General features: G+C 40.8%; 2 protein-coding genes across 3 annotated transcripts in view; one reads left to right on the top strand and one right to left on the bottom strand.

Moving 5' to 3' along the window:
- LOC144682622 (PI-PLC X domain-containing protein 1-like) overlaps window positions 1-13,459 on the top strand; it is a 705,325-nt gene that overhangs the window by 291,341 nt on the left and 400,525 nt on the right. The gene's annotated exons all lie outside the window — the stretch shown is intronic.
- The window catches only part of slc9a7 (solute carrier family 9 member 7), a 152,237-nt gene continuing 144,405 nt past the window's right edge, over window positions 5,628-13,459 (bottom strand). For both annotated transcript variants that reach the window (XM_078545120.1, XM_078545121.1), the window contains one exon: window positions 5,628-12,854. In XM_078545120.1, the coding sequence (XP_078401246.1) occupies window positions 12,606-12,854 (249 nt within the window). In that variant the 3' untranslated portion in view covers window positions 5,628-12,605. The remainder of the gene's footprint in view (window positions 12,855-13,459) is intronic.

Below are 13,459 nucleotides of genomic sequence, written 5' to 3'. Positions count from 1 at the left end.
GACAGTATCGGTAGGAGTGACAACCGCACAGTTCTTGTGGAGATGAGGTCTCGTTTTCACATTGAGGATACCCTCCAACGTGTTGTGCGGCACTACCACCATGCTAAATGGGATAGATTTTGAACAAATCTAGCAACGCAAGACTGGACATCCATGAGGCGCTGTGGGCCATCAGCAGCAGCAGCAGAATTGTACTCAAACACAATCTGTAACCTCAGGGTCCGGCATATCCCCCGCTCTACTATTACCACCAAGCCAGGGGATCAATCTGGTTCAGTGAAGAGTGCAGGAGGGCATGCCAGGAGCAGCACCAGGCATACCTAAAAATGAGGTGTCAACCTGGTGAAGCTATAACACAGGACTACTTGTGTGCCAAATAGCAAAAGCAGCAAGTGATGGACAGAGCTAAGCGATTCCACAACCAACAGATCAGATTTAAGCCCTGGAGTTGTGCCACACCCAGTCGTGAATGGTGATGGACGATTAAACAACTCACTGTAGGAAGAGGCCTTGGTTCAAACATGACAAAAGAGCTGAACTCCAGAGGCAAAGTGAGAGTGACTGCCCTTGACATCAAGGCAACTTTGACTAAGTGGGGCAACAGGGAGCCCTAGCAAAACTGGAGGCAATGGGAATCAGGGGGGAAATTCTCTGCTGGTTGGATTCATACCTAGCACAAAGGAAGATGGTTGTGGTTGTTGGAGATCAATCATCTCAGTTCCAGGACATCATTGCAGGAGTTCCTCAGGGTAGTGTCCTAGGGCCAGCCAACTTCAGCTGCTTCATCAATGACCTTCCTTGCATCATACAGTCAGAAGTGGGGATGTTCGCGGATTATTGTGGATTGTTCAGCACCATTTGCGACTCCTCAGATACTGAAGCAGTCCATGTCCAAATGCAACAAGACCTGGACAATATCCAGGCTTGGGCTGACAAGTGGCAAGTAACATTCGCACTACACGAGTGCCAGGCAATGACCGTCTCCAACAAGAGAGAATCTAACCATCACCCCTTGATGTTCAATGGCATTACCATCACTGAATCCCCTATCAACATCCTGGGGGTTACCATTGACTAGAAACTGAACTGGACTAACCTTATGAATACTGTGGCTACAAGAGCAGGTCAGAGGCTAGGAATCCGGCAGCGAATAACTCATTTCCTGGCTCCCCAAAGCCTGTCCACCATCTACAAGGCACAAGTCAGGAGTGTGATGGACTACTCTCCACTTGCCTGGATGAGTGCAGCTCCCACAACACTGAAGAAGCTTGATACCATCCAGAACAAAGCAGTCTGCTTGATTGGCACCCCATCCACAAACACTCACCCACTCCACCACCTACACAGTGGCAGCTGTGTGCAGCGTCTGCAAGATGCACTGCAGGAACTCACCAAGGTTCCTTAGACAGCACCTTACTAACCCACAACCACAACCACCTGGAAGGATAAGGGCAGCAGACACATGGGAACACCGTCATCTGGCAGTTCCCCTCCAAGCCACTCACCATCCAAACTTGGAAATATATTGTTGTTCTTCCACTGTCGCTGGGTCAAAGTCCTGGAACTCCCTCTATAACTGCACTATGGGTGTACCTACACCACATGGATGGCAGCGGTTCAATAAGGAAGCACACTGCCACCTCAGGGGCAATTAGAGATGGGCAATAAATACTGGCCCAGCCTGCGACACCCGCATACCATGAACAAATAATTAAAATCATACTGATTTTTCATCTGAAATGCTTTTTAGAGGTACCTTATTTAACATAGATAGGTAAAGAACAGAACACTTTAAAAATTGTTTAGTATAATAATTCTGACTTTAGGTAACCATTTTAATTCACAAAGACCACAGACATGGGAATGTGGTTGCTGCTTCGACAAGTAAAAATATTGCCTTTGAAATTCCACCTTGCTGAATTATTCTCGTTTCGGTTGATTGGGTTCAGTTTAATTGTTTAATACAAAAGCAGAGAAAAGGTTAACTCAAAGTCAGAACTTGTAAAAAAAAAGTATAGCAACATTTGAGAATCATACAGTGCAGAAGGAGACTGTTCAGTTGATCCAAATAGTTCCACTCTCCTGCTTTTTCCTCCAGAGCCCTTTAAATTTTTCTTTCCAGAAGCCATACAACAATCTTATTATTTGGTGATTTTAATATGAGCAACTCGAATCATTTTAGCAACAAATATCTTTAAGAACACTTTTAAGGAATTCCCATGTGTAATTGAGGCGATGGAGGGAAAAAGGAAGAGTGCGTGGAAGAAGGAAACGCAGAAGCACAAAAGCAGAGTCTTCATAAAAACCATTCAGAAATACAGCAGAAAATCAAATTACATAATTTCCTCTTGTGACAGGGCCAGACTATTGAGCATCTTCTCATAAGGACCCAATTTTAAGTTGAAGGCAGACCACCCTCAAAAACCTTATAGACCTCTCCAACCAAATAACAAAAGAGGTGCACACATTAACAAAAAGCCCAGTGCATGAGTATTAACCAGGTCAGCAAAGATATAGTCCAGAACACAGCCCCTGTCGATAGCGTTACATTTATAGCATTATCATCATCACTTGTCTGGGGAACCAAACTTTGACACACGTAAAATAATAATTTCTGTTGCCAATTTTATAATTTTTTAAAAAAAGAACCCCTTCGATTTAGAGCAATTTTGTAATAGTCTGATTGCTGGGTCTTGCGTATGTGTAGTTTCTGATGGTCACACATGAGAATTTATTTTTACAAACTGGAAAAGGCCAATTGTTCTTTACTTTGTTTATTGAAATTTGCCCAAATGACTAGAAAGACCAGCATTTATATAGCACCGTTCACAGCCCAAAGTACTTCACAGCCAATTAAGTAGTTTTGAAGTGTAGTCACTGTTGTGATGTAGGAAATGTGCTGGCCAATTCGCACACAGCAAGCTCTCACAAACACCAACATGACGATGACCACATAATGCCTTTGTGATTAAAAGCAAAATACTGCGAATGCTGGAAATCTGAAACAAAAACAAAAAATGCTGGAAAAACTCAGCAGGTCTGACAGCACCTGTGGAGAGAAAGACAGAGTTAACATTTCGAGATGTCTTTGTGACGTTAGTTGAGGGAGAAGGACACTGTAGAGAACTCCCCTGGTGTTCGAAATAATCCCATCGGATCTTTTACTTCCACCTGAGAGGGCCTTGTTTTAACACCTCATCCAAAATACAGCACCTCCCATCAATGCAGCACTCCCTCAGTACTGGAGTGTCAGCCTAGACTTTGTTTTCAAGTCTCTGGACTGAGTTTTATATCTACAATCTTCCAACTCAGAGTTCTAAATGCTACCTCTGAAACACAATAGACTTTGATATCACCATGCACCACCACTTCTTGAACTGCATCCTAATGTGAGGCAGCACTTTCAAGAGGGAAAACGTGAATGATGAAAATGTAACCAGTTGCTTATTGACAAACTAAATGGTGTAAACCTGGCACAAGTGCAATGTGTGCGTGTGCAACATGTACTGCAATATTTCTTAAACATTGCTTAAAAAAGAAAAAGACTTGCATTTATCTAGCACATTTCACAACCACCAGACATCTCAAAACATTTTACAGCCAATGAACTGCTTAATTTTGAATTCTCGTAACTCAGCAGCCAATTTGTACACAACAAACTCCCACAAACAGCTATGTGATAATGACCAGTTAATCTGTTTTTATGCCGTTGATTGAGGAATAAACATTGTTAAGGACAGCAAGGATAACTCCCCTTCTCTTTGATCCATTGGATCTCTAACACTCACCCAAGTACGTAGATAGGACCTTGGTTTAACATCTTAACTGAAAGGCAGCAGCTCCAACAGTGCAGCACTCCTGCAGTACTGTACTGGACTGTCAGTCTTGATTTTGTGCTCAAACCCTGGCCTGGGTCTTGAACCCAGAACCTTGTGATTCAGAGGTGGAAGTGCTACCAATGGATCCAAAGCTGACAGGTGCCTGAACTAAGCAAGATATACAATATATTTTTTATTTTTGCACACACTATACCACAAACTGTCAACCCTCGGGATACAGGATCTGGTTACTTCTCTGTTTTTTTCTTTAAAAGTCAGCTTCTGTTAAGAACCTGATCTTACTGAATCATAGATGTTTGGCTTGGTTTCCATCATCCAGGGCTTTTATGAGCAGTACACAGGAGATCAGGACTCCAGCTGTAGTTTCTCACCAGGTTTTGTTTACTATATGGTTACACAAACTTCGCAAAGAAAACATACAAGTTGAAGTCTGAACCCAGAGCGGACCCTTATTTGGGCAGGGTTAGAAGAAACATTCCTACTCTACAAGACTGGTTTTAAGCAATATATACTTGGCTTTGGATTTTCCATTTCATTAATTTTAAATATTTAAGCTTTGTTTGTGGATCACACTCAAGATATAAATGACTTTCGAAAAAGATTGTTGCACAACTGATTATTGTAGACATGAGAATGTGTGTGTTTTTCTTTGTTTAGAATAAGGGCACAAACAATCCATGCACATTCACTGTAAGATTTTATCATTGAATCCGGTTTCAGCCACAAACCAACATTGTAGAACACAAAGCTCCATCTCGAGTTATCTTTCGCAGTCCAAAATTTGGCTTTCATTGGTAAGATTTCCGATACAAATAATGGACTTGTTTTGTCCCAATTCATTAGAACAAAGACAGACTTGGTCTTTTCCCATTACTGTAGTAACATCAGGTATTAGATGAAGTGAAGGGCACTGTGCCCACACACACTGTTGTTCTAAGTGCAACACCTGCAGAACGTGAAGTACCCCTCTTTTCTCCATAGCCTTTACAGGAATGAAAATAAGTCCCCTTTGGATTATTAACTATTTATTCCCTCAGAGGAAACCAGGTGCTTCATAATGCTATTATTTAAAGAAGTGTGGTGCAGGCAGATTTTCCATCTTGGTTTTCTTCATCCTGTGTGTTGTGGTTTCTTACGGTCTGTTGTCACCATATATGTTGAGGGTCTTGATGTAGACCTCAAGGGATCTGTTTCTATGCTATCTATGTTAAGTAAGAGATTGAGACTGACCAGGGTTCTGGTCGAACATAATTACATGAATTTTATTATTAGCGACAACGATATACAGCTCAGCACATGCCTTGATCTAGCCTGAGTCCTAACAGTTACGTAAGCTGATTACTTGACTATATGCCTGACTCTCAAGGTATACATAAAGTCTTACTGATACAGAGTCACAGACAGTAGTGAACATCTGCAGTAGAGATCACAGGCAATTGTGAATGTCTGTATCTTTTAACCTCCAGCCTTACACACAGTGATATCACTATGCAGCTACTTAAAGATGTGTGTTATTGTCAGCATTGGCATGCATACAATATCACAACACTGGAAATGGGGAACAATCCACTCTTCAAAGCCCAGATGATGAAGCTGACACCAGAGACAACATATAAACATGTCACAATTGGAGAACTGTGGACACAAAAGCACATCCATCCAGTCTCCAGCACAACACACTGCAACTTGCATTTGCATTGTACATTATTATATGCATCCATTTTAACAGGTTTCTACTATACAACTTTAGTTTTGCTGATACAAACAACGACCATAGAATGTGAAGAATTGGTTTATATTAATTTTTATTTTTATGACAACATATACACTTGAATCTTTCTGTACCATGCATGATGAGACATGATTACATTAGTACATTAACCTGCACTGCGGTACACATTATTAGAATTAGGAAAACAACTCACATTTGGATTGGAAACACAGGGTCAAGTTAGCTACCATTTGACAAATGGACGCTAGTTATTTCAGTGTCATCTCAGGTCCAGATGGTCTAGGTAATGAAACTGTTTAAAAGACATCACACTAGACTAAAGGAATCATTGTTTTTATGGCACAAGCACATGAACAAACTCCAAAGTCAACAAACAGCAACCATTTAAAACAGCGAATGATAATTTGCCAACATGACTGACCTTTGCTGTACTGAGTACTGTTGACAGAGATGTCAATATTTACTTTTATGGTGGACATGTACTTTTTCCCTCCCCTGCTACAATTTCTAATTCACATTCTATTGGAGTATTAACAAATAATATTTTCTCCCCTTTCCCTTCAGGTAAAATTAAAGCAAACCCAAGACACACAACAGTTTGCATGGGGCAGACAATCAAACCTGACGCAAAGGACTGCAAAACAAGGAGTCAACTATAGCGTCACCTGGTGTAGATGACTTTCTAAAGACCTTTTACATCTTCAAATCTCTTGCACAGTTCTGCATAGCAGAAATATATATATTAATATTTATTTTCAAAAATCCAAGAACTACACTTCAATAATTACCAAGATGCAATGGGATTGGTTATGGAGTGCTTTGCTTGCTCACTACCCGCATCAAACCCTCATGCTGGGGATGCCATTGGCTAGGGTAGGTGGCTAAGAAACAAATTTCCTTCACACCAAGTTGGACAGATAGACTGATGAGAAAAAAAGCAAAGCTGATCTCAACAGATGTGTTCAGTATGACTGTAAGTGCACCCTGTTTCCTCCCCCCTGCTCATTTTCCCCTCCGTGTGTGTTGAGATTGGGCAGGAGACAAAAATATTTAACACATAATTCATTAAGTCTATGCATTGTTGTTCCTTCTTGTGATTAGATGGACCTCTTCTCACATTAACAAAACAGGCAAAGATGGAAATCATGGATCATTTCAATTTGCTCAAGCTCTTCATGATAGTAACAGTCTGTAGAAACCACCACAAATTCTTGAAGACTGGAAGACCGGAAAACATTAGGAGCACTGTTTAAAAATAGATAAGAATGTAAATTCTGAGTAAAATTCCCTTTTTCTAGGACATCTTCTATTGGCTGCAGAGAGAGGCATGAGCAGAAGAAAAATGGGTGAAAAAGATGGGGTACTAAAAATTTGTGGAACCATGAGGAAAAGAATACAGATGGTTATTACCTCTCCTCCTCTCCTCTTTTCCCCTCCCCATAGTTTCCAACTCATGGGCTTGAGTACAAGACATATTGGAAACTTGGCAAGTCTTTTTCGCATTGAGTCTTGTACACAGGGCCACTTGTTAGCAATTGGCTGGTTCTTCAGTCAAAGATCATAGAGTTGAATGCAGAGGACAGCTAATCCCAAAATGCACAAAGGCCACACTGAAACCAATTACTTACTTGCAATTTAAATAGATGCTCTGCACATGGTAAACTTTCGATCCAGCCCGGTGGTTTTTATTTAAAATGTAATGGAGAAACACACGGAGGGTTGGTTGCTAAAGTGCTGAATCTGTTAAAACTCAATAGAATTTTAACCATTTGACATCTGAAACCCTTACACGTACAGGACATTTAAAGTTATTTTCTCTCAAGACTCAATTCATTAGCAAATAATGGACTCCTGTGCTCAAGATCATCTGCCATACTCTCGAGTGCAAGAGATGGTTCCGTGTGAAAAACGTGTGACATGTGCGATTCCAGAGAGATATTACTACAGAATATAAACCACGGGATCTCAGACTTCTTTCTCACAATTGCACTCAATTGCTCCATGATACAGTGTAGGAACGAAGCAACATGAATGTTAAGAGCATGCATTTTGAAAATGTAGAATGTTAAAACAAAAGCCAGAGCTCTGGCTTTCACAAAATAAGTCATGTTGGCTGGGAGTTTCCGACCCCGTTGTGGCAGGACCCACCGCGGGAGGTTCAGCAGCCCTGCCAGAAGTCCATTGACTTTTGGCAGGACTGGATGATCCTGGAGGCGGGCAGGACCGGAAAATCCCGCTTGCTGATTTGATAACACGTGAGCAATTGGACAACGGCCCTAGGAACCATTAAGGTTTGTGAAAAAATCCTTCAGTGAAATTTCTCCCCCCTCCACCACATTGTTGGTAACAGTACATTAGTTAACGAATAGATGCGTTGGAATGCATCATGCGATTTGCAAGTGACCATACAAACATGTGACGGAATATTTCTTATGAAACATAAAAAAAGTGACTTGCAAAACACATGCTGATCTTAAAAAGGCTCATCAGCAGAGGGAGGGACGGAAAGAATCACACTTTCACTTTACCAAGAATTGGCCTGCTGCTACAGAGGAAAGGCTTTAGAGAAACCAGGCAAAGTGCAGCAGATGTAGAAGGTAATTTTTGTGCACGTGTACATCCAGAGATGGTTCGGCATTTAAAAGGAGAAATCGGAAAACCTACTCACTGTATTTGAACATTATTGTCCAATGATACTGAATGAGCAGCCAAGTGAAACTATATTAATTGCATTTAGCTAACATTGGCCCATGTAGCTGTGTAAATTGGCATCATTCTGGCCACTTAAGAGAAGGTTTCCTAACATAAAAATCAATCTCAAGAAGAGCATGTTTCTGTTAGAAGAGTCTGGCTGCCTCTCTCTGAGCATATGAAAAGCAGAAATAATTTAAAAGGAGCACTGTCTCTACATTTTCCATCTCTCTCCCTGGCCACTAACTCAGGTTCAACAAGATAGTTTGCAATCTCGACATCCTTTTTGATCCTGAGCTGAGCTTCTGACCCTAAATCCTCATCATCATCATAAAGATTTTATTCTTCCATTTCCTTAATATCATACGTCTCCACTCCTGCCTCAGCCCATCCACTGCTGAAACCTCATCCATGCCTTTCTCACCTCTGGGCTTGACTATATCAATTATCTCTTTACCAGCCTCCCACCCTCCTATCATCCAAATCTCTGCAGCTCATAACCCAACCCCCACCAAGTTCCACTTACCCACCATCCCTGTAGTTGATGACCCATTTTGGCTCCCGGTCCACTGATTTTAACGTTTGCATCCTTCTGTTCAAATTCCCTCTTGGCCCTGTCTCTGTAACCTCCTTTAGCTCTACCAATCTCAGAGCACCACACCACCATGGGCAGCCATGTTTTTTGGCTGTCTAGATTCTAAACCTCTTCGGTTTTCTCTCCTCCTTTAAGACACTCCCTAAAAATTACCTCTTTGACCAATATTTTAGTCACCCTTCTTAACATGTCCTCTTTGGCTCGGTGTGAATTTTTGTCTGATTACATTTATTTCAAGAACATTTGGGCATATTTTTACATTAAAGAAGCTATGAAAGCAAGCTTTGCTGTTATGTTAATGATATAGCTCATGAAATCGGAGAATGTTTTGCACATCTGTACATTTTTTAAAGATGGCTTTTACGTACCATTTCGTTTTGTCTTCAAAGCACAGATCAAATTGTAATTGCCAGAGTATGGACGGTGTTTTTCACAGATCAAATTCTAACAATAAAGATTAAAATGAACCAGGGTCTGGAATCACAATTCAACCAACAAAGTGTGTGAGAAAAGTTAGAATCCCACCCACAGAGAGCATCAGTAGGAAAAGCCTGTTGTTACCAACAAAGCTGTTCGATTTGCTTTGAGTGTGCTGGTGAATCATCAGCACTTCCACGATTGCCTCAGTATTCCTGAAACGTATTGACCCAATCAAGTTTAAGCTTGTCAGAATGTGTTAGTTTGGTGCCTGTGCCTCACATAAGAATAATAATGAGATGCCCATTTCATTCATTGTCATTAATTATAGATGCAGGCAAAACTGGAAAAATTCTTCCCTGAACAGCTGCCACTTGATCCTTCCCACCTTAACATACCTGGACAGCAGGCTAGGAAACTCTTCCAGTGCCACCTGATACAATGATGTTCAAGCATTCAACGGAGCAGATTTCGGGGTGAAACTTTCAATGTCACTGGGACAAAAAATGCTAGCAAAATAATTGTCACATTGACTGAAATATAGACGGTTGAACACTGACGTACAGCAACGCGGCAGCTTTAAGGTTCATTTTTGTTTCCGACAGTCCTTCGGACATTGTGCCTGCACTCCTTATGTGAAATTCAAGCTCTTACAAAAAGAAATTAAACGTAAATGTTCACATAACCATGGATTTAATTAAAATGAATGCCCATGAAGGCCTTAAGGAATGCTTTACCGGGGAATGTCCTATGTAGGCCAACAACAGTCTTTCTTTTTTAAGGTTTGGGTCAATTCAGTCACTTGATCAGCAGAACTCTACCTCTTTATTCCCTTTGCACAATACAGTAAACTTTCATCTTAATGAAATGAAGTACCACAGTGCAAACACAAAGCCTCGGCAAAACAAAATGAACTCCAGTAACAACAGGTTCTGGTCAATCTTAACGAGATCATTCTATCATTAAAAAAGACATCTATCTCCCTGAAATTATCACAGACTTATGTTAAAAAAAAAATTATTTGAATTTGCCTTATATTCCTTTAAAGCAAAATGTTTTTGTTGTTGTCTCACTTAGTGTATGACCCAACTGCCAACAGCTAGTAGTTATATAGTATCAAGATAACACAAATAAAAGTGGATACATTAAGAGGTCTAATAAATCTTGTCAGTCAATCTCATAAGGAATTGTCAAATAAAGTTGCCTAGGGAATTGTACGGAGTTGCTAAGGAATTGCTGTTGACTGCATGGAAATTGTCCATAATAACCTTCAGCCACCTCCTGCTGCAAAGAGCAACCGCCTCTTGTGAACAATTACCCACATTTTCTCCTCTGATTGATGAGTCTGCAGCACAAATGCTTTGCATTCCTACAGCGAAGCAAAACTTGCATCCTCCGTTCAACTGCCATTCCAATTTGACATTATATTGTGATCAGGGGATGTGGAATCCTTCCACTGACTGATTTCATTTAAGAAAAGTTTAGCTGAAAAGTTTTTTTTTTTGCAGAGAGCATTTTAGGATATCTCCAGCCTGAGGAATTCAAAATAATGCCTTTTTTTTAAAAAAAATGATGCCAGTTACAAGAACATGGAAAGGATAGTTTGACCATTTATGTCAGGGGTGAAAGCAGGTGAATCAAACAACTATTTCTTCTCGGGTGTGGAGGGGGGGGGTGTTTGTACTTTAAGATGAAGGGTCAAACGTTGAAAAAAAAAGCGCTTTGGAAAGTCTGCCCTCCTGGGCAGTTGTTCTGTGAGATTTTGAAAAGATTACAGCAGGCTGTTAAACCCATTTACCTAATTCTCACTTAAAACCTACAGTCCTCTGATGTCAACCTCCAAAGGCCTCTTTCCAGGGCCCACCCTCTCCAAAGAAAAGAGCTTTGGAACATGGCCCCTTATAATGATATGAATGGAAGTGGGGATCTAAATAACCATGTGTCATCCCCTCTAAGACATCAAAACAATTATGTAAAGAAGAAACGATTTGTTAATTATCTTCAGGTCTGCACTGTTCCAATTTACCAGCATCTTTAACTGCCATTACTGCAATGCTGTTTAGGCCACGTTAGACGTGACCAAACAAGGCAAGAATCCTGACATTGCTCTGTACTCCCTGGTAGGTTAAAGGTAGAGATGGATATTATTCAACTATCTGCCCCAAAGATAATATAACACTGAGAAACATTTTAGTTGTCATAGTGGCACATTGTGACAAAAAAAAATCCACAGCCTACTTCTCCATGTGCATCATGAACTAAGAGTTTTACAGCTTTCTTTTTAAATTACTCCTTAACTAGTAGATAGTAGTTTAAAAAAAAGTGAACATCTTAAAGTGACATTGGTTAAAGGATACAATAGCTACACAATGGTGTGAACTAAGTTTTACAAGAGCAAAACCACTAGTAAGAAAACAATGTGCCTTCAGTTTGTAGAGTAAGCTTATTGTCCTTTCTCTATACCATGCAAAGTCTTTGAAGGACAAAATTAAAATTCACAGTCCATTGAGGTTTTAATATCCTTCCCACCCCACCAACTCCCCCCCCCCAACCCGACAAACACACACACACACACCCATCCCAAGACAAGCCTTTCCTCTTGTAATGCCACGATCTTCAGCCTGACAACATCAATTACACTGCACCAACATGAGATGCCACTTTAGCAGTGCCGTGAGTACATATCTGAGTTCCCAGTAACTGCTCATACCACTGGGAGGAAGTATAAAATGCAAGCGCAGTTCCACTGAAACACGTGCTCAGAGCTCTGTTCACCAGCAATTGACTCCAGTGTCACTTCTAGTGGCAGAAAAGAGATAACTGTCTTTTCGCCTCTATTGGGAATGCGATGACAGTGCAGCAGCCCCAAGTGTCGATTACTTTGCGTTACTTTGTACGCCAGGGTAGAAGTTAGCTGCAAACTAACTGCAGCTGATATATGATGCTGGTGGCGGAAATTTGAGTTTGACAGCATCATACGACACACTCAATTGCAGTGCAGACACGCTGCACCAGCAACGGGTATGCACTGTAACTGGGACTTTAAGAGAAGCATCACAGTGTTGAGGCTAATCAGTCAACGAGATAATTACAACAGCGATGGCACTAGTAGTACACCAAAGGGTCATGGCAATTTCGTATTTAAGTAAAAGCTTAATGAAATGCCACAGAGGTTTTCACATTCTCACATTTTAAATAGCTGAGCCAAGAGATTTTGGGGAGAGCGAGAAAAAAATCATCACACAAGTAAACCAGTTCAATCTCATTGCCAAGAACAAAATAGGCTTTGATCCTTCTTAGGCTATTCTGTGGCTCGCTAACATCACTGCAGTCATGCATGATCATCCAAGGGGAAAACTAATCTGGTGCCTCTTGTAATAAGTTCATGATCATCTGTTCCCAAATCACGTTCCAGTACATCTTCTGAGACACTCTTGGTTCTTTTGCCATCCACACTATTGGATGCAGTACCTGAGCTGGAAGAGCCATTGGCAGTTAGTGTACTTCCTCCATAGGTCAAATTCAGGTCACCGTCATTAAGGATGAGATCAGAATCATCGTCTCTAAGCTGCTCTTGATTCTGGAAGATGAACATGGCAGCTTAGAATTATTACAGAAGATTAAGGCAACAAACTCAATTTAAAACATACAAATACAGTTCTAACTATGATAAAAATATTCCTTACAATACTTTCTATATAATTCATTTATCAATTTTCTGCGCTTAATCTTTTAGAATGGAAAAAACACTACAATAGGCCTGTGGCCATAATATTCAAGTGACTATCAGCCAGATTGTTTACGATCAGTCATGTTTATGATGGGCCAAATGTTGCTATAGCAGGGCCTTGAACAGCAACTGGTGTTAATTAAACAGGCCCTTGCAAACATTTGGCATGGTGAGTTGCTAACAGTGTAACAAAGGAGCTCAGGTATCAGGGACCGGAAGAACAAAGCAAGAAATTGTGTATCTTCTTAACCAGATTGAAGGATTGTGAAACTAACAACGCGAGGACAGAGATGAAGGTGTGACAGTAAAATCTGGGCTATTATCTCATGCAGATCCCTGCAGTGAGGCAAAAAATGAATATGAAGTCTGTAGCATGCAAGTTACATAATAGCTCCAGCAAAGGTCTAGGAGTTGGTTCGCTTTATTCTGCTGGGCAATAGAGAAGGGGTTTAAAC

Source organism: Cetorhinus maximus, chromosome 7 (assembly GCF_964194155.1).
Source record: "Cetorhinus maximus chromosome 7, sCetMax3.hap1.1, whole genome shotgun sequence".
Lineage (NCBI taxonomy): Eukaryota > Metazoa > Chordata > Chondrichthyes > Lamniformes > Cetorhinidae > Cetorhinus > Cetorhinus maximus.
This window is presented reverse-complemented; position numbering and strand designations above follow the sequence as displayed.